This window comes from Anarhichas minor, unplaced genomic scaffold (assembly GCF_050575085.1).
Source record: "Anarhichas minor isolate MPS153535 unplaced genomic scaffold, ASM5057508v1 ptg000007l, whole genome shotgun sequence".
Taxonomy (NCBI): domain Eukaryota; kingdom Metazoa; phylum Chordata; class Actinopteri; order Perciformes; family Anarhichadidae; genus Anarhichas; species Anarhichas minor.
The window spans coordinates 6,922,667-6,949,108 of NW_027466453.1; the positions used below are offsets into that span (position 1 = coordinate 6,922,667).

The following is a 26,442-nucleotide window of genomic DNA, read 5'->3' on the forward strand; positions in this document are numbered from 1 at the left end:
TCCGACTCATGAAAGGACTTTCAGCGTCACCCCGAGGCAATGTCTCCTCCAATCAAAAGACCCACAGATTAAAGCAGTTTTTTTTAGAAATGAACAGCATGACAGTGGCTACGCACCATTATAGATACCAGTCCAAACCGGATTCTCAGAGATGACGTCTGAATGCTTGTGACATAGACGATACACACGTCTTTACTTTTTACCGCAAGAAAAGATTCTATATTCTACGCTGAACATATAATCCATCTATCTATCTATCGCCGTGCAGCTTCTTCTACTACAATTAATCCTGTTAATCCTCTCATTCTCACAAACTTTCAGCCCCCTCCATCTTTCCTGCATGCACTGACCCTCTTTCTGCACTGGGCAACAACCCATTTTGGCTGAACAATACAGTGACTGTTTGGCTGCTTTGTGCGTATGTGTTTCAATGGGGGGAGAGAGAGGGGGGGGGTAGACACGGAGAGCATCACGACAGTTACACGTCTCCATCAGCTGCAGGAGTAACGTGCCTTCACCTCTTTAACATTATGATCATCATGAACATCGTGGTCTTTAAGGCAGTGGTGAATCCGTCAGGCTTCCAGGCTGGTTATCACCGACAGTGTGGAAGAACACATTGAAAAACACCAGTTTGTTCAACTTGATTGCCACTTTTGAAGCTGTGCTCGATGTGTACCCGAAATCTGCCAAGAAATCCTTTAAAAATTGTGGTTGTTTTTTTAAAGCAGACGCATACTAACATACTAATACTCAACATGAGTTGTGTTGAGTTACTGCTGTCTGTAGCTGAACTATATAACATCTTCAGGTGGAAACAGTGTGGGTTTATTTCATGCGACAGCTGTAATCATAACTTTTGCCACATTGAAGAAAACAGCGAAGTGGAAAAGTGGACGTATGTGAACTCTTAAAAGGACGTTTTAGTCAATCCTACTGAAAGCTGTGCCAACAACACCTAAATATAATTTAGCAGTATCATGACATACTGTAGGTTCAGGGCAACTTAATATCTCTTTTGCAGCTCCTTAAGTTTACCTGAACATCCCACTTGCTCAGGAGGCTTACTGCATAATTATACTGTTAAGTCCCTGTGACATTTTGACATTAACTCATAGTACGAGTTAAAAACTCATTACAAACATCTCTGACGGTTCATCGTGTCGTTACACGTGTTATGAATGTGACATGGTCATTTATACAAAAGAGTTTATTAATAACAATAAAACAGTTCTTGTACACTAATCACCTCTCTCCTTCAGAACAAAACATGGAATAATAACAACACAGGTTCATTTTGTAAAACAATGTAAATGTTCAACTTAAGTTACATTTCCCCCTTGTGGCTCTTCGTTATAATGCAACTGTTAAAGAAGTGGATTTGTATCTCGAGTCGCGTGGCAAACACCACAATGGAACTAAAAATGTCACAAGTCAGATCACAAGATCATAAACCTGCAAGCGTCTCTGTTTTAATCAGCCTTCTAGTGTCAACTCAGCACATTTCGTTTATTCATATTCCACAGACTCACGGAGTCACCTGAAGCGATGGATGTTTGAGGATCAAATCGTGGGCACGAACAGGTGGGTGATGCTGGGGTCGGCCTTAGGGGATCTTCTGGGTTTGTGTGGCTGACTGACCTGATGTGATGGTGGCTGTGAACCAGCACATATTGATTTATCAGTTCAGACCGGGTGAGTGCTTTAATCAGTTATGATGAGCTCGTCACAGCCCCAGTCCTCGTAGCTCCCATCGGGAAGGTACCTGCGGATGATGATTGGGATCTTTCTGCCCCTGTTGGACGGTCAAACAATATTCACGGTGAGACGCTGAGCGGTACAGAGAAGCTCGATATCAAAGAATATTGACCGTCTCTCTAAATAACGACAGAAGGAAACTAAATATGCAGTAATGATATTATCTTACAAAGCATTACTGATAATTCAAACTACACAATTAGCACCTACTTGAGCTCTTTCATAGCGATTTGCAAGGGGTCTGTTTCTCCCTCCAGCTCCACCATGACTGGAGCGCACATCCTGTTGGAAGCAGATAGACATGTAAAGTAAATGCTTAAAAACAGGTAACACGAAAGAGCCTGACTGATAAAGTGGCCTCCAAACAGCCAATCCCTCCCACAATACATTAGGAGCTGGGTTATGGTACTCATCACATTAAAAAGGTATTGACTAGTGCCACTCAGCCACATCATCTAGTAAATCATCTAGCTTCCTGACAATAAGCCCTCCAGCCTTCATGATACGTGGACATAATTCAGTGAACATGGGAAGAAAAGTGTGACGACAGGGGTCGAAGGTCAGAGGACAGATTGGAACCCAGGACATTGTGGTCACATCACCTGAATACAGGCTGCAGGTCACCAGACAAACACACTCACGCTATCTGGAGAGCTCGTGTCCCAAGCACTCTGGCTCGCTCATATTTGGTCATGTAAGGTGTTGTGATCCTCTTCAGGTTGGCCCCCTGCCCCTGTCCTGCAGGCAGGATCTGCACGTTCTCCCGGTCCACCTGCACGTGAGAGCAAATCAAACGGGTATATTACCACAGAAGCAGCGGTGGAGACAATAAAAGGTAAAAGGCTTGATAGGTTACACACAAACTAAATGCTAGTCAGAACAGCCAATAATCATAGAATTAAACGGATGACTTACATCTTCGGCGTTTTCCAGGTCATCTAATCCCTCATCTTCTTCGCCATCTTCAAAATCTCCGTCGTCGAAACTACAGAAATGACATCATAACAATTAGACCACAAATCTAGAATAATAATGAGCAGTTCTGCTAGCTAACTAACATGTCAGTTAGCTAGACCGTTAACGTTAGCCCACGTTGTTTTGTGTTATAACAACTACGCAGCTCAATATATCACGTATTTAACGTTGTGTGTCGCCACTTACTTGTCTTCGTTGTCGGACATGGTTTATGTTGAATCTTGTAAATGTTCTCTGTGAATTACTGCTAATATCAACGTTCAGAAAGACTTTTTGTTGTCAACATTGATCCACATGAACGGCGAGAATGTTTAACTTCCGGTATCTCGGTCCGTTGGAGAATATTCCGGGTGCGCCAGAGGAACGTTTGTTTTCGTTCCGCTCGTACTGCCAATAAAAACGCTGCTAAGAAAAAGCTTGAGCTTGAATTCTTTGGTCTAATAATGTAATTACAATAAAACGATTATGGTGCGGGTCAGATTGAATTAGTCTGTTTCGTAGTGGGGAGATATATCATCCTTTGCAAACTTGTGCAAAATAGGGACACACCTGCCTACTGCTGTTAAATGTGCTGATTTCTAAACTATTAGGAATAAGTATGGCTTTTCTTCATAACATATGTTTATGTAAGAACACAACCCTCCGTTTTTTCCCCCACGTGTAGCTGATGCATTTAGTTTATCTAGACTATTAGACTTGCTCTTATAGCATTTTTATAAACAAACCAAGACTCACTGTCACTTGTCAACTTTCACTGCAGAAAAATCCTCAACTTTCACCCTGAAATAACTGCTTTTCCAGAGATGTTGCCGATTTTGTGCATTGAACAAAATTCTATACAACATAGGGTCAGGAGACACAAATCATGAAGAAAAAAATCACAAACAAAGGACGTTGACATCTAGGAGTTATTACGTTTTTTGTTCCAGTTCTTTGAGGATTTCCAGGCTCTGCTCTCCATTTAAAATACATAATATAAATATTAAAGCAAAAACAATCAAACATTCAAAACAAGTTGGTTTTAACTAGCTGGTTTGAGTGAGTATAAATGCATTTTTTCAGCATAGGGGATAACTACCAAGTCAAAAAAGTTATTTGAACATTAAATATACAATTATTCATAAAAAAAGAGACACCTTTCCCAAACCCATATGTATTTCATACGTCATCAAATACAAGTATGTAATGAAAATAAAAATATTGTAAAACAGGAGTTACACAGGGCAAGTAAAGACACATGGAAGATAAAATGTACATTTGAGAGAATATTTTGTTTAGGCAATGCTACGGAGCTGCTCTTCAACATAAAATGAATAAACTATTTAATATTGTGATCGGATTCCAGTTTCCCACAACACTTTCATCATCTTGTTTATCTCAAAGTACGAGTTTGTTTTCTGTGAGAGTTTCTGCAGTCAGGTTAGTACTTCAGCTCTTCTTGTCCATGGAGTCTTTGTTGCTCTCAGCTTTATGGTTCAGCAGCTTAAACAATTTCGTGGGCTTGAACTTCCCTTTTGACTTTTTGAGCTCTTTCAATCCTTCTTTCTGGATCTCTGTGGAGAGATATCACAGTTAGGGTCAGCAGAACACGAGTCAGCATTTTCAAAAAAAATTTGTAGGCGTTTTACTTTTTGATATCAAGTTTTTTTCACCTTTGTTCTTCATCATGGCTTCCAAAAGCATATCTTCTTCTCTTTCCCTAATCATAAAAATGAAAAGTTGCATTTTCAATTCTCAACATGAATATCTGTGACTGCCTGATGTATAGTTTTTTTCTTTCTGCACACCTCTGCCTGTCCTGATCCAAGCTGCTGACGATCTGGTTCCTCCGATCGATGATGGCGACCAGCTCATCCATCAGTTGCTGCTCTCGACCTCGATCCTCCTGACTCCAGTCGCTCACTGAATGTTGACAAAGCGCAGCACGTCACGTCTTTGCACTGCATTGACACTCACCGCATTCAGGGAAGTGAACCCAGTGAGGTTTGGGATTTATGTCTTGTTCCCCTTTACACAAAGGCAGTTTCAGGTCAGGTGAAACGCACAGACCAGGATCATTTAAACCTCTGGAACAATTTGCCTTTAGAAATATGCTTATTTATAGTGTATGTGTGATTTTCACCAGGGTAACAACTACAAATGTTGGCACTATTGATTATAAGGTGATAATGATTATCGATCCCTGAATCCCTGAGTTTCCTCCCAGCTATGCTGTTGAGATAAATAATTGTTATTTTTTAAAGTAATGCACACAGCAACACACTGACCTGGTTTGTTAAGGATACATCTGAGCTTGTACTCCACATCTGCCTGTCTCTCCTCCAACTGCTGCTGCTTTGTCCTGGGAAAAGGCAAAACACACAACAAAGACAAAACGTCTGAAAAATTCAAGAAACCTCCCGTCACAACACTCGCCTAACATTTTGGCTTGCGGAGCGGACTGCAGGACAAATAATGGCACATACTGTATGACTCATAGGCAGAGCAAAAATCCTCGTCCTGGTCTAGTCTACTTACAGATGAACCAGCTCAGTGTCTCTGCTCATCAGAACGTGTCTCTCATGGATAAGAGAGAACCACCCCGTTAACATTTGTTCCTCTTCTTCATCTAAAGCAAAAAGAACGGGTCATTGGCGCAAACATATATTACACAGTAATGTAACCTTTACATAGTATTTATACACTTCATTCACAAAAACAGTGACTTGGTGGCAGCCAGTGAATCATTTTGGTTCGAACCAGTAAGAACAGTTTGCCGAACCGTTCTTGCAGTCTCTCAGATTCTCCTCCAGTTCGACTCCTCTTTGTTCCAGAGCGTCCAGATGTTTCTCCAGTTCTCTCATCTCCACCTGCAGGTCCTCTGTGGACACATCCTGGTCTGTCTGCACCTGTCCAGCAGCATACAAGTCTCAGTAACATCTCACACTCCAAAAATTATGCAGAACTTCTGCAAAACCAAGTGTGAATAATCGCCACAAGGATTTACATACACTCCCTAATGACTGAACCTGGTGATGAGGGCTAAAATAGTCTGTGTGTTTGCATCCAATCCTTCTATTGAGGTTGAATACCAGGGCGCGGAGGCAAACCTTTTGGCAGCAATGTGTATTTAGAATATTACTTATATGAATAAGTATAAACATTCATTGTGTTTTTCACATTATTAGTTGTCTTTGGAGTTCTAAATCCAGCCATTGTACCTTCCTCTTGATGAGTGGGAAGCCGTGTCCGGGGGCGGGGGTCCGCGTAGAGGGGAGGGCCTGAAAGGTCTTTGATTTGGGCATCCCAGGTTTTCGATCAAAGGGATTCTCTCTGCAGGCCAGCTAAAAAAAACAAAAAAAACATTGTTGTGTTGAAGTGACTGCAGAAGAAAACGTTCGTATTAGATTTCATTATTAACGGTTATCTCTTTCCGTACCTTACTTTGAGATGACACGACCTGGTCAGACTCATTAGCCTCCGTCAGGTCAAAATGCAAAAGGGAGCTTTGAGAGCGGGCAGATGTGATAGCTGGCACAGACAGACTCCTGGGTAAAATGTGAAGCTGTGCTTCTTCTGCAGAGTCACCTTTTGTGTTTCCAGTTCCATCCAAATCAGATAACAGTTGACTTGTTTCTCCAGCTGGTTCACGTGAAGCTCCCACATCATCAGGTGTAGACTTAGTAGCAGAATCTTCAGCATCACTTGAACAAACCACAGCATCCGTGTCCCCCGATGTGTTTTTCCGATTGCCACCACTCTCTGAACGGATAGCTGCCGCTGAGGGCTCGGTTTGGTCGGCAGGCTCAGGCTTAGTGCCGTCTGTCTGAGAGTCCTCATCCACCTCCTCTCCAAATGGATTGGGAGGAGGCACTTGGGGCCTGTTCCAGGGCCTCCGCGGGTTGGAGACAGATTTGGATCGAGGAGCGGGTAGCGGAGGTGGAGCGGGAGGCAGTTGTGTCCATGGTCCGGGGTGGATGATGGTCATCCACGGATGGTTGGTTTGCACTTTAGGGCTCGCTCTGGTTGGGCTGGTGCTACAGGGGGAAAGACAAGACCTTCAAGAGGTTACTCCACATGTGAGGAAGAACTTCTGAGGAAATCAGTCATTATTATCATTATTATGATCAATCAAATCACACGTTTAAGATTTTGCCAACATCCATTTGTTTGAGTTTTAAATGTAAGATCAAGATGTTTATAGAATATTTTTTTTGTATTATTGTCAAATGTGAATAAATTCCTTACTGGAAGTTAGAGAGGTAGCTTGAGTAAAAGAAAAGAGATGCTTGAAAATCGAACATAATCAAGAGAAATACAGACTATAATAAAAGTACACTCACATGTGAGATGAGTTGGATGAACATTTCTGGTTCATGGATGAATTGCCTGCATGGAGAAACAGAGAGAAAAACAAAAATGTGAGAAGAAAAAGAGAAGAGCCCATCAACATACAAACATGCAGAGATTAGTTAAAACAAAAACTGATCAGCTACAGTAAAAAGATGATTTTTCACCTGCAGCAGGGGAGCTGTTCACGGGCTGGGCAACTTTGGTCCTGGGTGCAGGAACAGGGACCGCAGAAGGGTCCAACATCCGCCTGGGTGCTGGAACCGGCCGACTACTTCCTTCCGTCACTCGTGCACACGGTGAAGAGAGCTCAGAGGGCCCTTGAGTCTTGAGTCCAGCTTTTTCAGCTCCTGTGACGGTCCTGTCTTCAACACAGGGTGGAGGAAGACGAGGAGGCGCCGGTTTCTTCGCAGTGCACTTCAGTCCAACGGTTGAGTCTCTGTCTTTCAGCTCTCTGCTCCTCTCCTGCGTCTCCGGTGTCTTACAAACCAGTCTGTCCTGTGACTCTGTTGTCTCAGTGTAATGAGGGATGCTGGAGATAGCCGATCCACCCAGAGAGAAATAACCTGCCTGAAACTTACATTTGGTCCGATCGTCAGTAGATCCAATTTGCTGAGCGAGGTCGACGCTCGTATTTTTACCGTCCGCAATGTGGTGAGTGCAGATCAACGAGCCGGCATCCCTTCCCTGTGTGTAAGACTCCGGTAAAAGAGTGCTGCGGCACACTTTGCACCTGGAAGACAAACTCTTAATGTATATCAACAGGAAAAAAAAGGTAATCCTATAATTTACCTGCACTGATGTCTAAATAACTCACGTGTATTCAAATTATTATTATATTATAAGAAGATTCTTTGACAATTAAAAAAAACAAACAGAAAAACCACCCAGTTCTCTTCTTACGCTGTAAGGCCATGTACAGATATAGTGAGTAGGGATGTCCAATATGACCACAGTGGTCACTTGAAAGACATTTGCTACACATTCCTATGTGTGAACTGCAGCCCGACTCCAACCGGATCTACACACAGTCTGGATGAATCTGGCTCCAGACAGTAACAAGTAAAAAAAACTAAAACAAAAACCCAAACAAAACAGCTGTGAACTGTGCTGTTACCTGAAACAGCTGCGATGGTAGACCTTTCCGTCGGTCAAATGTCTCTGTATGAGGTGGACAGGCTTAAAACACACACTGCACACTGTCCGTGGCCTCGTGTTGGATAAACGATCTTCTCTACTGGTTTCCAGATCAGACTGGCTCTGAAAGGAGAAGAGAAACCTGCAACTGATACCGACAACCTAGCGGCTGAGATGACAAAAAGGTGTGTTCACAAGTGCAAACATATGTGCGTTAAATTTACCTTCAGGCGTTTCAGGCCATCGGGAGTTTTACTCTTTGCGAGGTTGTTTAATAGAGTGGCGTGTGATGACCTAGAACTGGCTAGACCTGCTGCAAAGTCAAGAGAAGATATGCAAATGACACGATAACGTGCTTGTGAGAAATAAACATCAGCTTGCTGGTTTTCTGCAAGTAGCTCTGAATTAAAGCAAGAGCTATAAAACAAAACAGAGACATTGTACTCAGCATACCATAAGACTTCCTGTTGAAGAAGTAGTAGTACTGGTAAAGGTAGGTGATGACGCCCAAACGATCCGGCACGTTGGTGGAAACCATGTCCTTAGGGTCCAGCAAGGCGGGGATGCCCAGCTTCCTCTCTGCAATCTCAAATGCCTGCAGGAAGCCGGGAAAGATGAACAGGAAATGAAGGTGGAAGACTGGAAAGAGGGAGTCGCACCAATACAAATGACCCAGAAGTCTTTTGTGCGAGTAATGGTTGCTAAATGCCAAGCACAGAGTTGAGAGATACATGCTTGCATTGTGATCCGAGTGCAACCGTGGATGTAAATGACTCACCGTCTTGTTATTTTGATAAACATTATCTTTGCAGAGGGAGCTGAAATCTCTGGAGCAAGGTGAGGAAAATAAAGAGATTGATTAAGTGATGACAAAAATAAGACAAACAAACAAAACAGTTGCCTATCGGTGAATGAGGGTTAACCACAACAGACACAGAGAAGCACTGGCACAAGCTAAATGCAGTTCAAGATCACAGACTAAATTAGATGATTCAAGTTCATCCGTTGAATGTAAAAAAAGGTAGAAACAAACCAACTAATCCCATTAAAGTGGACAAGAAGAGAGATTAAGCAGATTAGACAGTGCAGGTCCTGCTCTGCTCCGGATTAGACAGCACATTAGTCAATCTGGTGCAGCCCGAGACAAGAAGACAAAAAAATCTCTGCACAGGACACCCCCCCCCAAAAAAACAAAACAGACAAGGACAAATGTGTTTACAATGTTAGATGTGTCCTCAACATGCAGCACACCTGCAGATCAGACCAATGCTTAAACGGAATAGATGTTTGCGCTCCATGAAACTACTGGTCTACTTACATCAAGTCAGGTCGGTGGTTGTGGATGATGGCACAGAATGCGAGTCCGTCTCTGAACGACGTTGACATGTTCTTGATTTCTACATTGGGGTATCTGGCGCACGTGACGCGGCACCACTCTCGCACGGCCCTCGGCGATGCCATTTCTTGCGTGAGATGTGACAAGTGGACCGGCTGAACATCGCACTTTATAAGTTAGAGGGGGATCAAAGAAAGGCAGGTTGGGCATTGAGGAGGAAACGAACAGGAAACGAGCATCTACCCCATGCAACTTCTTCTTGCAGGAAACCTGCGGCCGAACTGATGCACCGGGTTGGTGAAGGGAGGAAGGAAGTTACATGACGCTGTCAAATACAAACCGAGGTGTCCGCGCGTTAAAGCTAACGAAGCGGCTTCACCACAGCTCCCCTCACTCACAACAACGCTGCGTCACTTTTCACCAATCACAACAAAGGAGCTTCTGCATGTGGCGAACTGTCGTCAAAAGCAGACGTCTACGGTGACCCGATGACACCCGGTTGATTTAAATAAAAGCAGGATACTTTTTAAATCAAATCCCGTTACTTGCTGTTGTCCCTTCTTGTTGTGCTCCACATTCAGTGAAGTGCACAATAGCTGTCGCTGGAGGGAGACACAGAGCTGCTGCCTCTATAATTAGGAAGAGGATGTTTCTGGTTACAAGTTGATTTCTCTTAATTTTCTATTCTCTGCGTGGCGGACAACTATAATACATCTAAATAAAAAGAAGTCAATTAACAATTTTAACTGCTGTTAACAAATTAATAACTAATCAAAACGTAGATGCATTAGCTTCATTAAAACATGCCATTTGTTTTTTTCAATCCTTCTGTTCAGATCTTGCTAATAATGATCAATGAATAGATCTCTTGATGTAAACAAATCCGCTTTAGGCTACAATGTTATTTTGTGAGGTTTAGACAACACGTCAGTACATTTTTAAACAAGTATTTCTGGTCAAACCTAAATCTAAAAGAACCCAAATGGCGTGCTTTAATTTTGAAAGAATTTTACTCCGGTATGGCTCCGTCTGTGCGCTTGACTCAGCTCTCTGATCATAGAAATGAATTAGCTAGAATGGTTATTATTATTATGGCCCTATTTACACTTATAAATAAATGAACAAATAGTCAAATTTGGGGCTAAAATGCAATATGTGGTCATTGGCGTTGACTTGGCATATTATACACAAAATAATAATACACAATGATGCACAGCCATGTTTTCAACAGACACTGCACTGCTGTTTCTAATGTTCAAACGTCTCTTCTATGCACTCCTGTGCTGTGTCTCTTCTACCTCTACGTGCATGTGTGTCCCTCGCGAGACCGACGCATCACATAAATCTCGCCGTGATGGCTGCGCCGCCCGACACGGAGAGTTTGGAGTCTCTTATCAGTGAGTGTTTTAAACTTATTGTACCGAGCAGGTATCGTCCGGAGAGCCGCACACATACGAATTATTATCCGCGAGTTGTTGTAGATGAGATGACAGCTCGGCACAGCCGCGCGTGTCCCAGCAGAGCGGACTCGGACCCTGTCGCCACGTCCAGGATGCTAACCTAGCTCCGGAGCGGCGGTGCCTGCTAGCTGTCAACACACGATACAGACAGGCGGAGCTTTAGCTCTGCGGCTCGATAGCTCAACTAGTTAGTGGGCGACGAGATCACAGGGGGGGGGGGTCCATTTTTAGTCACATAGGTTAGATTATGATTACGGCAAAGCGATGGCCTCGTAAGAAAGTTCTAGACGAGACGATGACACGGTGCGACTACCGACAGCAAGCTAGCTAACGCGATACTCAGCTAGGACATTACATTACAGTCGTTTAACGTTAGCAGACGCTTTTATCTAAAGCGACTTACAATAAGTGTACTCAACATAGGTATTCAAGATAACTACTAGTCACCAGAAGTCATAAGTGCATCTAAGAGCATAAACCAGAGCAAACGTACAGTGCAGAAACAAACGAATACAATAAGTGCAGCAAACTTGTGCACCGTCCCTGTGTTTATCTGCGCGGTGGCATGCTGGGGTTTTGAGACTTAATGCATTTTAAATCATGGTGTCACTAGGACTTCCTTAGGTGCTAAGATAACGTTTTTTAAGTGAAAAGCTAAAGCGTTTTGACTCAACATCTGTATATATATAAGGTGAAGGTATGTTTGGTATGAATATTGAAGCTCCCATATTAACAACAAGCACTCAGTTGCCAGTTTAGCCACTGCTAGTTAAAATAATACAAACATGACAGTCATATACAAGCTGTGCAATAAACCCTCCACCCTCATGTAGGCTATACAGTTTTTGTTGGGGTATTGTATTTAGAGGCGTTTCAAATCTACAATAACATTGGAAAATGAATCTACAATAACATTTTGATACAAAAAACTTTATACAAAATAATTGTTGGTCGGTGTGCCTACTAAAGTAGCAGCTGACTGTAGAAACTATAACTGAACAGGTAGAGATGTTCACTGTTAATTTCACAATAATGTTAAGTCAATTCAGAAAGAAATCAATTTAGTTATCGCAACCTTTAACACTAGATAACTGAATGACAGTATTGATATAACTCAATAATGCTGAAGCAACATCGATCACCTCTGTTGTCTAACGTCACATTTGCTAATATTTCAGACAAAGCCACAAACCCACTGAACAGAGACACAGACTGGGGCAGCATCCACGCCTTCTGTGACCAGCTCAACAATGACTTGGAGGGGTAAGAGGAGGTTTTTAATTTGTCTGGTTGATGTTGATTCAAGTTTATAAATGCTGGAAACCATAGCTGTGGTAGTGGACGGATGTTCTACCAAAGAAGGATTCCCTGTTGAATTAGAAGTCAATGAAATCCATCATCTTAAAAGTGAACTGTCAATGCAAATGAACACATTTAATTCAGTACCTGCATGTGTACTTTAGGTGCCCTGGACATTCACTTTTGTTTGTGACTTGTGTTCCAGGCCTCAGCTTGCCACCAGGCTCCTGGCCCACAAGATCCAGTCTCCACAGGAGTGGGAGGCCATGCAGGCCCTGCTGGTGAGTTCAGATCTGAACCAGGATCAGATTAGTCAGAATCAGCTGTGAGCTAATCACATGTGATTTTATTTGTTTACATTTTGGCGTGTACATTTTCTGATTCTAAGATGTTTCATTGCTATAAGATAAGAACCCTGAGCAGATCTCACCCCAAAACCCCCCATGTGCATGTTAGGTTTTCATTTTTTTGCATTCCTAATTCTTGCTTAGGTTCTGGAGACGTGTATGAAAAGCTGCGGGAAAAGGTTTCACAGCGAAGTTGGCAAGTTCCGTTTTCTCAACGAACTCATCAAAGTAGTTTCTCCGAAGGTAAGGGTTTCCCCCAAGTGTTTCTCTGAGTGCGTCTATGTTTTTCCGCTTTATTCTTACACGTCTGTTGTGTGTAATTAACTCATTGTTGTCCTCAATGCTCCACTCAGTACCTGGGCTCACGGTCACCGGAGCCGGTAAAACAGAAGGTTCTGGAGCTGATCTTTAGCTGGACGTTGGGGTTACCTGATGAGGCCAAGATCTCAGACGCCTATCAGATGCTGAAGAAACAAGGTAAGACGTCACCAGATTAATGTAAAGTTCATTTTTAAGGTTAATCTTAAACAAATGACTGACAGGGTAATAATGGCAAAAAAAAAATTACATTGATATATAATAATTGGAAGCATTTAACGTCGTTGTTTTTGATATTCTGTGTTTGTGAATCAGGTATTATTAAACAAGACCCAGAGCTGCCACCTGACAAACTGCTGAACCTTCCTCCACCCAGACCCAAGAATGCCATCTTTGAGGATGAGGAGAAGTCAAAGGTGAGGACTTGTCTGTTAATAATCACAGTTATTTGAAAAGATGCTTTCCAACATGACCTGACATGTGACCTGAGCCACTTTCTTACAACACTGCGCATGCTGTCATTACCTACGAAGCCTGTTCACTCATTTTTCACCACGGGATCTCTGGCTGTCTGCTTTGTCAGACGCTGTCTCGCCTGTTGAATAGCTCGCAGCCCGAGGACCTCAAAGCTGCCAACAAACTCATCAAGGAAATGGTCCAAGAGGTAAACCCGTCTCCTACTCCCTTTTTATACATCACATTCTTCTGTTCTACATTAACTGCACCTCCTGCAGATAAAGTCATGTGTGTGTTTTTATAAGAAAATGAGTAAAATATCAGAGTGCTGCACTCAGGGCGGGAACATTAACGGAGTGAGGATAATGGGGTCCGTTGCTTTGGAGGGTTTTGTGTGTCGGTGGCAGAATGACTCAGCAGTCCTGATTTCAGGGTAACATGAACTCTTTGTCCTCCCGAGACTTTTTATTTAATGGCCTCTCACTGACCTCGCTGTGTTTTTATTTGATGTTTCTGCAGCTTGCTTCATGTATGATCATTTTCATACACTTGTTTCTGGTGACACCATGCTATGTGTGCCGTTTGTGAACTTCTCTCTTTTTTTTTTTTTTCTGTTGCAGGACCAGAAGCGAGCAGAGAAGGTGTCGAAGAGGGTGAACGCCATCCAGGAGGTGAACGAGAGCGTCGCTCTGCTGACTCAGCTTCTGCAGGACTATGACGGCACCGCCGACAATCAGAGCAACGCTGAACTGCTACAGGTGAAGTGAAAGATGCTTTCAATCAGAGGGAGATTTAGACTGTCGAGAAGACTGTTTTTAAAGTATTTAAAGCCCCTTTCCATTATTGTAATTTATTAACGTACAAAACTATTAATATGCTCTTCTTAAAGCCACCAGACTCAATTCAGAAAACCGTTATTTTACCGCCTTGGTCGAGTTTGAAAGAGACTGAATAAGTAACATAGAAAGAAGTAACCACTGTGACATTTTCATTGTTTACTTTGGAGGGAAAAGGCTATAATATCTATATTGTTTTGCGTGATCAGGACCTGTACCAGCGCTGTGAGAAAATGAGACCGACACTGTTCAGACTGGCAAGTGATACGGAGGACAACGACGAGGCTCTGGGTGAGCGTTCTTCTCATTCATCGGTCATTAAACATCAAGAGAAAAAAAACAGAACGATCACTCCTTGTTTATTTGCTGCAGCACGCGAAATGCACACAGTTCACTTGTTCAACTGAACCCAGTCTTTGGTATCCAGGACTGACATTTTATTTTCTGCCATTTGCAATTGATTGTAAAATATTGAAAAAACACCATTTGTGACTAAAATACAGATTATCAACTAGCCTTGATGACTACAGTTGGCTGATTGGAGAAAGTTTGCGTTTGTAATACTTTTGAGCGTTGTCCCTTAACTTAAACTGTATTGCGGCGTCGAAGCTAAATTGGTAGCCGCCCACAGACGGCACAATACACACACATGATCAACCCGCTGTCCGGTTATTTCGTTTGTTGAAGTTACTCACTGTTTGATGACCCGTGATGGTTCAGGTGGTCCCGAGGTCGTTTGACTGATGTACTCAACGTTGATGGGTTGAGATTAGCTGCTTTGGCTGACTGTAGCGTCATAAACAAAATCAAAAACCCCAAAACAAACCGGCCTTTACAAAAGGTTCAAATCAGTGGCGAAAGAAACAAATTTGTCCGACCAAGCTAACCAAAACATGTAGCGGTTGAAGACCTTCTTCACCTCATTTTCAGCACGCCTGCCTTCAATAATAGCTTCCAGAGACGTGAGGTCAGGTGACGCTGTGCACTGGTTTAGCACCAAAACCACCACTGGGTGCTGCTATACTATTTATATTGAGGTAAATAAAAACAATACGAAGTTATAAATGCTCGCTAGAAATGGCTCTAACGAGATGTTTAAATGAGTCCACCTCCTGCCCAGCAGAAGAGACGTCACTTATGACTGATATCACAACACTGTGAAACCAATGCAGAGCATTTTCTCCCGTCTTTCCACAGCTGAGATCCTGCAGGCGAACGACAGCCTGACTCAGGTCATCAACCAGTACAAACAGCAGGTGAAGGGGGAGATAGTGAACGGCAACAACACATTAAACACACAGAGGACAACAGGTGGGTGAAGCCTTGAGCACAGGAATACATGGAAGGGTAATCAATCGATTGGTTATAGAATTATCAGCTTGAAATAAACTGTCTCGAATCCGTTCCTCACAGGAGGAGGGACGGCACTGCTAGATCTGTCAGGATTGGACACGTCGCCTCCGTCCTTCCCAGAGTTCCCCACTCCGACAGACAACCTCAACGCCCCTTTGCAAGAGATGGGGATGAGTCTGCTGGACGACGAGCTCATGTCACTCGGTAACGGCACGTCAGACACCACACACACACACCGATATGTCTCTCGGAGTTGAAACACAGTCCTAAATGGCGCCACTCTTTGTGCATCCCACAGGTTTAAGTGAAGGAACACACACCTCCAACCCTCCCTCGCAGCCCGAGGACTCCACCGCCTGGGACTCCTTCCAGGTTTATTATTATTCATCCGTCAAACACGCACAACTTTAACTAAAAATCATCTTAACAGGCATCAGCGCTTTCAATACAGCTCCGGTATCATCAAGACATCTAAACCACTGTTTCTCTCATGCTTTCTACTTCCAGTCCTCTGACAGCATAGACGCAGACATCCCGGCAGCACCCAGTCTCCTCCTGAGTCCAGACCCCCCCTCCTACTCTCAGCCCCTCTCGTCTGGCTCCACACCCGGGAACTCCGCTCTGGACCAGCTGGACCAGCTGGGCAAGACGCTGATGCAGCAGTCCCTGCCTCCAGAGGGCCTGCAGGTCAAATGGTATTTAACTGACACCACTCGAACATTACTTCTGACTCAAAATGCTCCTCAGACGTTTGATTGAATTGTTCCTTTATCTGCTTTCAGGGACAAGCAGCAGTGCAAACCAACTCTGAGGGATCTCCAGAGCAAGTCTGGGTGCAACATCACCCCAAACCCCATACCAACCTTCGCCGCTGAACCGCCCGCACCTCTCGCCAACTCTCAGCCCCGCCTTGCAACCACGTTGCTGGATATGTCCCCGACTCACAGCGAGACGCCGCCTGCAGACGTCCCCCTGACTGATGTTTTTGTACCGCTAGAATCCATTAAGCCCAGTAAGTGAACCTTAATGGCCGAATGTGTCTCCCGACCTGGAAGAACAGATGATATACTCTCCTCCTCCTCCTCCTCTCTCCAGGTAGTCTGTTACCTGTGACTGTGTTTGACGGACACAGTCTGCGGGTTCTCTTTCACTTTGCTCAGGACTCGCCTCCCTCTCGGCCTGACGTGCTGGTGGTGATCATCTCCATGTTGTCATCCGCTCCCGTCCCCGTCGGCAACATCGGCTTCCAGACCACGGCTCCGAAGGTCAGCAGCAAGAAAGTTCAAGGCCTTCGCCTCCCATCAGACTATACACACACACATACATGGTTAATCTTGTGAAAACTGAACCACTGCAACCAATTTACTGTCCGAGTAAGAATGTTTGTTTTCATTCATCAACTGTAGTCTATGGCAGTGAAGCTTCAGCCCCCATCAGGAACGGAGCTCCCAGCTTTCAACCCCATCCTTCCCCCTGCTGCCGTCACACAGATCCTGCTGCTGGCAAACCCAAACAAGGTAAGCCGACACGTTGGGGCTCCCCCTTAAAAGAAAGCATTAAGCTAAAAATACCCCTTAAATACTCCTCCTTAGTCGATTTTAATTGGTCGTTTTCGTCTTAAGATTTATTTTCAAAAACGACACTTAAATGAACATAGACTGTTCTGTCTGAGTAGTTCTTCTGACAATACAATAAGTACAGAGGCTGTAAGCTCTCCGAGTGTTAAAACTATGATTCAATCCACCGCTCTCATCCTGTGTGTGTGTGTGTGTGTGTGTGTGTGTCTCAGGAGAAAGTGCAGCTGCAGTACAGATTAACCTTCACCATGGGAGAGCAGGAGCACAGCGAGAGCGGCAGTCTAGAACAGTTTCCTCCTCCAGAGACGTGGGGGAACCTATAGCACTGAAACACGACCACAACCCGACAGACTCTCTGCTTTCAGACTCCGCCTCCTCCCGAAACCACCTCTCCAACTCAAACACTCTGCATTCGCCCGTTTTCCTTTTGTGAACACGTTGTACTTTTCTTTGATCGGTATCGATTTCATTTCCTTGGATTACGCTCATGCTCCGTTAGTGTGTATGTCTCGTCATATTGTTTTTAAACAGACACTTGGGTGTGCTTGATGTTTTTCACTTCACAAAGTCGGTCTGAATCACTCATCGGTTGCCTCTGCATGCTTTTCCAACACGGCAGACGATGCCTGCTAAATCCAGCACACCGAGAGAGAGAGAGGACGTTAGCGCATCACATAGACGCAGCGCATCGTAGTTTTCAGAACAAACCTATACTTAATCAATCGTGATGTGTATTTTGTAATTCCTTTTGCAGCGACCGAGTTGACTTTTTGATTTGCACGGGGGATTTGATTGTACTGCTATGTCTGTTTCTCATCTTGTGCAAAGAACAATCTACTGTAACAGTCTGTATCATCTGCCATATGTGCCTTTTTGTTTTGGCAGTTCTAACATTATTTAACTTTTCGTGTGTTTGGATGGATTTGTTTTTCCTCATCTGTTACACACCAGTCTCGTTAGGTCTGTCTGAGATGATGTTCGGCTACATGATATCCTTAAATTCTTAATATATATTCAGAGCATTTTCAGTCGGCTAAGTTGCATCTTTGACTTTTCTTTATTTAGCTTGTGATTTAAGTTTAAAATCTGCATTTATTGGGTAAAACTGGAGCGTCGCGCAAAGCCAGAGGAAGCCCGGTGCTCCGAGCGCCGCGGTAGTCTCAAACAAGTTCAACTGGTTTCTACAGCGTGCGATGCATGTCGGCCACGCTCAACACTCCCCCCCCACCCCCCCCACAGGCTCCCAATCACATTCCGCTGCACTAATCTCCAATACGACTGCTTTGTAAATACCAATGATGGCAGTCCTGTTATGTACATTTGACTTGTGCAAGAGCATAATTCTGGTGAAATATTCCAAATGGGTAATAAAGGATTTTTCTTGGTGACCTGAAGGCCTGTTCATTGTGTTGGTGACCGAGTTTTTCCTCTCACCACATGGAAACTCATACAATACCCATCGCTACTGTCCTCCGTGATTTAGTGTCAATGATTTAAAGACCACACCGTGATACATTGAAGAGCTTTATTAAACTGTAGAAATGATAGCATTTGCTAGGAAACTCTCAAACATCATTGCAGCAAAGCCCCACATTGGTGATTAAAATTAATATAAATAATAAAACAAATCAAAAGGAGAAAGAAATCCCTTTATGGAAAAATCAGTTAACGCTCATATTGTGCTCGAGCAACACCAAAATCTCCATGTTCATCATTACATCTACTCGCACTGATCTCGTGGCTCACAAACTCTTAAACACAAAAATAAAGATATTGAGCCTAAAACGGAAACGAGTCTTTATACAAAAAAAGAACTTCAACACCTACCGTACACGCTAAAGGGGAAATCAGATTACTCCACAAATCCTATCGGCTCACAATACAAATACAGAAAGTTTATACAAAGACTTTTTTTTTTTTTCCAAGACCATCATCACAAACTTAGTCAATTGACACAAACAAGCTTCTGTCAAACTAAATAATTAAATCAGTCTAAATAATATAACGTCTTGATGTTGAAGGATTCTAAAAGCACAGCGAACTGATGTGTTGCAACCTAAACAAGCTCATAACTGTGACGTTGATGTTGATGTTGCAGTGGTCGAGCCTCCAAAATCAAACGTTTTTTGTCACCGATTGTGACCGGGTGTTGTGCGTGTGTGTGTGTGTGACCGACTCACAGATTACATTACTTTCTGCCTGATGGAGGGGGCGGCAGTGGAGGAGCAAACTGGTCCCCCATCAGGCCCATCATGGGCTGGGGAGGATTGAACTGCTTGGCCATTAGAGGCTGGGGGCCCGACGAAGAAGGCGGGGCCTGCTCCGCTCCACCGCCCCCCGACCCAGAGCCGCTCCTGGAGCTGCTGTACTGAGTGCTGCTACTGCTGTTGTTGTTATCCTTGTACTGGTCATATGAGTTGGAGCTGGAGCCATTGCTGCGCCCTCCGTCCCTGCTGCTGCGATCTCTGTAAGAGGAGGAAGATGAGGAGGAGGAGCGTTCCCCATCCCGGCTGCTTCCTCTGCGGCCATCTCGGCTGCTGCCGCGGCTGTCCTTGGCGCTGCCGCCGCCCCCACCCACAGAGCGCATTCGCCGGTCACACTGGTCCTGGTACATCAGGTTGGGATTGTTAGAAGTGGAGCCACTGCGAAAACGAGGACGGCCACCTGGAGATAATAAAAAAAAAAAGACATTAGGACAGACAAATACTGAAATTCCCCAAAAAGTCAAAACTAATTCCTCTTTGGCAGTGAGATCTCAGGAGCTAAATTATTTCGCCACCATATAAAGTATATAGTGATGTAATCCAGCAGGAAGTGTCCCTCACCTCCTCCCCGTCCAGTATCCACCAGCTGCAGCAGTTTGGGATTGATGGCCTGTCGGGCCTCCTCCAGCACCCGGATCAGCTCGCGGGCCTGGCGGAGGTTCCCCGGGGTGAAGAAGGTGTAGGCGGTGCCTTTGTTGGTGCTGCGGGCCGTGCGGCCAATGCGATGGATGTAGTCCTCCGACGAGCTGGGGTAGTCGTAGTTGATGACGAATTTGACATCCTCCACATCTTGACATTTGAGTCAGTGGTCGGTGTGATGGGATCAGTTACGGGGACGGAAAAGACAAAGAGCACGAAGTCAGAACAAAACCAACACTGGTTGAGAAATTTACTCCATTGGTGAATTTTAAGTTTTGTGCTTTTGAAAAAAGGGAACATTCAGACAGACAATACCTGCAAGACCCATCAATACCCATCGTCCTCTGAAAGCTTCCACCCACTTACCTGTTAAATCATCGACTACTTGTACGATACACAATTAGAAAATGAATTTACTTACCATGCTAATCACACCACAGGGCTCACTTATCTAGCGTAGCAATAAACTAGTGCAAATAAGCTGTGTGTGGCCAAAGGTACATATCAGCTGAATTAAGGGATGAAAAAGTTTGTGGTTTGCTGAAGAATATTAAGTGAAATTGTAAAAAGAGGCAAGTGACCCTACAGGGGATCCTTGTGTAAAAGACAGATCCAGTAGTCTAAAGGGATCAAATGATCAAATGAAAAGAGTTGGAGGTCTGTTTCTCATTACAGTTGACAAAGGGCTCCGAAAACACTGCTGTTATTAGAGACAAGTCTTGATTTGGAAACATAACGACGAAGGCTGGCGGAGGACAAAAATGGGGAAGGAGGGGGGGGTGGAAGTACAGTACTTACCCTGCATCAGGGATTTAGGGATAAAGTGACCCCTCTGTCCCCCCTACCCATCCCCAGTCCTGGGAGGTCTGCAGGGGTAGGAGGAGAGTGCACGGGACAAAAGCAGTCCCTTCTCTCCCAGTGACAAATAACTTGTGATCGCGATGTAGAGCGGGGGAAGTGGTAGATTCTCTAAAAGGCTTTGACGGTCTTTGATTGGTGTGGCTCGTTTCAAAATGCCACCAATGGCAGTGATATCAACGAGCCGAGCTTTTCAAGTTTAGTAACGAGAAACAGACACTAAGGAGAAGCCATGTGGATGTTTTGTGAGAGTGGGGTCTGCCAGGGAATTTGAGTCCTGACAGTTCGTACTCGTCCTTACGGAGGGTTTTAGCGAGTCATCTAAAGCTGGTGAGTTATTAACAGACTGGACTGCTGGTCCGGTGTGACGTTTACAAAGATAAATGTCCGGAGTCTTAAAGATAAAGAGGGGTTGAAAGCCGGACAAACAGTCGATTTGGGAATGAGGGGCAAAGGGACAAAAAGGGGACAGGGGTCAGTAATGGTTTTAAAAGGAAACAACACAAGACCAGGACAGGAAGTTGGGTGGTAAAAAAAGAGGTAGAGGAAAGAGAGGAATGAGAGAAAGAAGGAAACGTTTAAGGAATTAGCAAAAGAGGGAGAGAAGTGTCAACCGAGCGAGAGAAAACGACAGCAGGAGAGAGAGAGAGAGAGCGATAACGTGTGAAAGAAAGAAGGGCCAGAGAGGCAGAGGAGTGAACTCAATTATAGAGAGGTGGCTCCTCCAGGCCAGGACTCCTGCCAGCCAGGACCAGACATGACGTCCGCAGAGGGAGAGGCCGGCCGGCACAGCCAGTGGTGGGGGGTGTCAGGGGCTGGCATCAGGGGGCAGTTCAGAGGGGAGCCTCCAGCATAGCCGTCCATGCCCGGGCTTGGGCTGCTTTCCACCCTCACTTCCTGGCAGTTGTGTCTTTCTCTGTCTTCTTGTAACGCACCACTGTATCTCGGCTTCACAGAACCTAAGTACGACCTATCAGACTGGATTATGTGCGGGACCAATTTAGGGGAAAAACTTCACTCTCCAAAGTTCGTTATTGGGAATGCTAATGTATCTCCTCAAGGACCGACAAGAAAATACACGGATATTGAAAACTTTGTTTAAAAAAATTAATAAAAGTCTCTAAGTCCGAGTCTTTGAGTTAATTCAATCAGCAGTGTGGTGCGTCACTGTGATGATGGCATGGCTGAGGGGAGCCCACCCTCCTCCGTACCCCCCTCTTCGCCCTCTCACCTGACAGCCGCCCCCCCCCCGCCCCCCGACCCTCGGATCAAATTTGGAAGCCCAGCAGCGCCCCACGCTCGCACCCCCCCCCCCCCCTGTCGCCCAGGCAGCCAGTGTCCTGGAAGGGGGGAGAGTTTTGTTCGTGGGCTCTGTTCTAGGTTTTCAGCGGAGATGGCTGTGTCTGGGACTGTTTAATCAGGCCGTCTCTCTCCCCGAGTCAGCTTTCGATTTGTCATGCCTAGGTCCGGCTGCAGGCTCCCAAGGGCCTGTGTGCTTCTAGTTGACCGGAGGAGAGACTTGGAAACAAAAAAACAAAGAAAAAAAAAAAAAAATGAATAGAAAACAAATGAACATAGAATTAGGTTAAAAAGGTTGATAGCCATCCTGTAAAGTGGCTGTTTCACTAGCACTCACCCCTTACGTCTTCACACTATTCTACATCATTCCCATGTTATTCAATAGAGCAGAGCGGCTTGAACCCTGCTTCAAATATGACGCACTTCTTAGATACACATTTTATCTGAGAAGTGTGTAATCTGTATGTTTGTAATTGACTTTTGATCATAAATCTATTGTGAGTAAACATGCAGTGAAGAGCCTGATCATTATATAATGACCATTGGTATTATTGTACCACTAATTCAACGGTCTAATATATTGCATGTCAGGGTGTTTGCACTTGAGCACACAGGACGTACCCAAACCACGCGAGGCCACGTCGGTAGCAATGAGGATGGGAGCTTTGCCGCTACGGAACTCTGCAACACAGAATAGATGATCAGGAGCTGATCGTCTTCGTGAAAGAACAAAAAAAAGAGAAGAAAAGGAGACAATGCTGATATAAAGTCACTGTTGTTCAAATGTGTCTGTTGTACCCGATAACACCCAGTCTCTCTCTGGCTGGCTCTTGTCGCCATGAATACACATCGCTGGCCACCTGGAAGAGAGACAAGCGAGCTGTAACGTAAAATCATTGAACCGGTTAATACCTCAATGATTTTACATTTCTTCATCCCCAGAGGGAAACGCAGGCCCACCTGTTCCCACTAACCTCTGGGTCAGATACCGGATGTGATTGACATGGTAATGCATGAGATCCTGCACCATAAAAATGGCAAAGACCGAACCGCATAGAACGCTGTTCGACTGCTGTTATACATCGTCATTACTCACCCATCACGTCTCATCCTGCGTGTGAGATCGTCACATCGCTTCTTGGTCTCCGCGAAGATGATGGTCTTGTTCTCTTTCTCAGCCATGATCTCCTCCATCAGCTGGATCAACCTGAGGAAAGAAAGCCAGAAAAAATACAATTAATAAGTTATACATGTACATAAGCATCACTTAACACAAAAATAGAGGCCAAGCTCATAAAAATAAGGATTAAAAAGGGAAAGAGATGCAGTAAACAGGAAAAGAGTAAGACGCAAGATGAATGAAGGAAGACTACAAAGGATGAGGGCCCTAAAACAATACGAACCAAACAAAGTGTAACAAACCAAAGCAGGAAAAGACATGTCTGCTATGTGGCCGGCCTCTTACTTGTGTTCCTTCTCACTCTCGATACAGACATCAACTATCTGAAGGATGTTGTGATTAGCGCTGAGTTCCAGCGCTCCGACATTGATTTGGACGTAGTCTTTCAGGAAGTCCTCTGCCAGCTGGCGGACCTCTTTGGGCCACGTAGCACTCCACATCAGGGTCTGTCTGTCGGGCTGGGGGCGGCGCAAACCACAGAAACGAGTAACGACAGGTACTAAAATGACTTGCAAAAACATAAGACGGAAGCTATCAAAGCCAGCACTTCTCTGCTGTAAAATGTACCCTGATCTGGTCCATAATCTTGCGAATCTGTGGTTCAAAACCCATATCCAGCATGCGGTCCGCTTCATCCAGCACCAAGTACGTGCAGCGCCGCAGGTTGGTCTTTCCAGCCTCAAGGAAGTCAATCAGACGACCTGGTGTGGCAATGCAGATCTCAACACCTGAAGGAGACAAACTTAGTACATCACAGACTAATCAAATGTGGATTTCAATGGGACACAATTGTTTCAGCTGACTCAGACAGTAAAAAAAAAACGAGTTAGTAATGTGACACAAATTGGTGTTAATCCAAAGAGTTAATACGCCCTACCTCTCTCCAGGTCTCTGATTTGAGGTCCCTTGGGAGCCCCCCCATACACACAAGTGCTTTTGATGCGGGAGGACTTTCCGTAGTCGCATGCCACCTGCTGGACCTGCTGCGCCAGTTCTCTTGTGGGGGCCAGGACCAAGCACTGCAGAGCACACATGTAATGCCATAACAATACACTGTTTAGTGCATTAGACACTTATCATTCTTGTAAACTCCGATATCTCGAAGTGGACAACTAAGTGATTAGTGTATTCCTTTTCTCTGCACGTACAATGGGTCCATCTCCACGCTCCAAGTAGGGCTGATGACTGATGTGCACAATGGCAGGCAGGAGGTACTGAAGAAAGAAAAAAAAAAGGAGGGAGGGGAAAGGTCAGTGGATGTTGCTGCTGCATGTTACGCATCCATCTTTGGAGGAAGACATGCGTCTCACCGATAAGGTCTTCCCAGAGCCGGTCTGAGCAATGCCCACCATGTCTCTCCCGCTGAGGGCCAGAGGGAAACCTTGAGTCTGAATGGCTGTGGGCTCCTTGAAATTCTGCTGCATCAGGACATCCAATACGTGTTCTAGATGGAGAGGCAGAACAGAAATATTCTGGTTATTGCTGAGACAACTGATTTAGTTTAGTATTTTTTTTGTAGTGGCCGTGTAGTTCCACAATTGTAACATGCATGTGCTTACGGGGAAACTGTGCCTGCTGGAAGCTGGTGACAGGTTTTGGGCAGCCTGAACCCCGAACAGTGATTTCTTTCTTCCTGCAATACTCCTCAACATCATACTGAAAAGCACGAGAGTGAAGAAAACCAACAGTAAACACCGGTGTACAGCATTTTTAATAACTCTGGAGTCACTCTTGTCATGCATCAGAAGATCAGACTGTGATGTTTCAGGGATACCTGGCTCATTCGCTGCACTTCCGAATGTTCAACGTAAAAGTTCTTCTCAAATTTAGGAAGCTCGTCCAGGTCCCATCTCTTCTTTCGTAAACGGTCCCCGGGATTCCCAAACTTTTTACCCGGTGGTGGGCCGCCTCTGCTGGACCCGAAACGAGGGCTGCTGCAACATGACGACACACACACACACTGTAGGTAGCTTTCCTGGACAAGACAATTAGCCCTGCACACTGTTAACCCCAACAAACGCAATGAAAGCCTGTTTATAATGTCCACTAACGGTATGCGCTAGCTCTAACTGTACTAGACTGAGTCAGCTGCTTACCCTCTGTCACGGTCTCGAGCTCTGTCTCCGTGCGAACCTCTCATTGTTCGGACACGCACTCTTGTATGAGGGGTGAAGCGGTTATTTAGTGGGGCCTTTAGTTCAGTGGACACTTTTCTCGAAGAAGTTCCCTGGCGTTCGCTTTTCTATAACTGTTACCGTTACAGGCCTCGACAACCACCGTAGTTCTATCCGACACGGCTTTTATTTCAGCCAAACGATGGCGTATAACGTTACCGTGGAGCGCTGTATGAATGAAGACATTGAACCTTTCTTAAAGACTTGTTGAATAGTCAAATATCACACCAAGCAATGACTTTTCTGTGACAAACCTAAGTTATATTGACACAATACTGAGAGCTGTACTGCTAAGTTGTTGTTGTTGTTGTTAGCATAGCGCACGCGCAGCGGGCGAGCGGAAGCTACTGTGATTGGCTGACTGCTTGGGAAGCCCCGCCCCCACATATGATTGAGCGTCAGTCCTTTTTATTTTGGTCCGCTTCATATCTGCCCTTTAAATCAACTGTGGTTTCATCTGAAAGTAAAATCAGACACCAAAAGGGTTTCTTGATGACACCCACTATTTTGTGATTCATAAAAGTAAAATCATTGTAACAAAATATTTGTATGTTATATTGTGATGATGGCGTCTACAAGCCGACGTGATCAAAAACCTGGCAGAAATATATTTTTTGCATTTTGTATTTTATTTCTTTTTCAACAACAGAAACAATTATAGCATCAAAACAATAGATATTGCCAATATACAAATTAAAAAGTGTACAACAGAACTAAAACAAGAGAATATATGAAAATTAAACTATTAAACCCAAGCACTATACCAAGCAATGCCATTACATCATCATCATGAATGTTTCACAGTGCTTCCACAGAGTTTAACTCTATTTACAACATCCCCTGCTTT

At 44.5% G+C, this 26,442-nt stretch overlaps 4 protein-coding genes across 7 annotated transcripts; 1 reads left to right on the forward strand and 3 right to left on the reverse strand.

Annotated features, from left to right (window-relative positions):
• Positions 1-1,192: 1,192 nt before the first annotated feature.
• polr2f (RNA polymerase II, I and III subunit F) lies at positions 1,193-3,057 on the reverse strand. The gene is made up of 5 exons (XM_076084243.1): positions 2,920-3,057; positions 2,674-2,743; positions 2,400-2,530; positions 1,969-2,040; positions 1,193-1,795 (listed from the first exon to the last, which is right to left on the reverse strand). The coding sequence occupies exons 1-5, from the start codon at positions 2,937-2,939 to the stop codon at positions 1,705-1,707; spliced, it is 384 nt and encodes a 127-aa protein (XP_075940358.1). The 5' UTR covers positions 2,940-3,057; the 3' UTR covers positions 1,193-1,704.
• Positions 3,058-3,866: 809 nt separating this feature from the next.
• Positions 3,867-11,201, reverse strand: LOC142942078 (MICAL-like protein 1). Of its 2 annotated transcripts, none has more exons than XM_076084255.1 (15): positions 10,957-11,201; positions 9,518-9,702; positions 8,653-9,026; positions 8,424-8,512; positions 8,180-8,322; positions 7,230-7,795; positions 7,056-7,101; positions 6,152-6,749; positions 5,934-6,056; positions 5,495-5,621; positions 5,251-5,341; positions 5,001-5,074; positions 4,521-4,635; positions 4,386-4,432; positions 3,867-4,286 (listed from the first exon to the last, which is right to left on the reverse strand). In XM_076084255.1, exons 2-15 carry the CDS (start codon positions 9,658-9,660, stop codon positions 4,162-4,164), a joined length of 2,661 nt encoding a protein of 886 aa, XP_075940370.1. In that variant the 5' UTR covers positions 9,661-9,702; positions 10,957-11,201; the 3' UTR covers positions 3,867-4,161. The 2 variants fall into 2 exon arrangements, with proteins under 2 accessions (XP_075940370.1, XP_075940380.1); XM_076084265.1 differs by having other exon boundaries at positions 8,653-8,794; positions 8,978-9,026; positions 9,518-11,199.
• Positions 10,806-18,569, forward strand: LOC142942087 (ADP-ribosylation factor-binding protein GGA1-like). Of its 3 annotated transcripts, none has more exons than XM_076084278.1 (17): positions 10,806-10,932; positions 12,174-12,258; positions 12,500-12,575; positions 12,786-12,884; positions 12,995-13,118; positions 13,275-13,375; positions 13,543-13,623; positions 14,036-14,173; positions 14,461-14,542; positions 15,449-15,562; positions 15,665-15,808; positions 15,903-15,976; positions 16,112-16,299; positions 16,387-16,616; positions 16,700-16,869; positions 17,011-17,121; positions 17,394-18,569. In XM_076084278.1, exons 1-17 carry the CDS (start codon positions 10,806-10,808, stop codon positions 17,502-17,504), a joined length of 2,055 nt encoding a protein of 684 aa, XP_075940393.1. In that variant the 3' UTR covers positions 17,505-18,569. The 3 variants fall into 3 exon arrangements, 2 of the variants coding, with proteins under 2 accessions (XP_075940393.1, XP_075940402.1); XM_076084287.1 differs by having other exon boundaries at positions 10,835-10,932; positions 15,665-15,814; XR_012951554.1 differs by lacking the exon at positions 17,394-18,569 and having other exon boundaries at positions 10,835-10,932; positions 15,665-15,814; positions 16,765-16,869.
• Positions 18,570-18,692: 123 nt separating this feature from the next.
• Positions 18,693-25,913, reverse strand: ddx17 (DEAD-box helicase 17). Its single transcript, XM_076084298.1, has 13 exons — positions 25,518-25,913; positions 25,196-25,352; positions 24,981-25,077; positions 24,732-24,865; positions 24,570-24,635; positions 24,299-24,440; positions 23,989-24,149; positions 23,707-23,879; positions 23,338-23,448; positions 23,040-23,101; positions 22,863-22,922; positions 20,007-20,234; positions 18,693-19,845 (listed from the first exon to the last, which is right to left on the reverse strand). The coding sequence occupies exons 1-13, from the start codon at positions 25,559-25,561 to the stop codon at positions 19,370-19,372; spliced, it is 1,911 nt and encodes a 636-aa protein (XP_075940413.1). The 5' UTR covers positions 25,562-25,913; the 3' UTR covers positions 18,693-19,369.
• Positions 25,914-26,442: the final 529 nt, after the last annotated feature.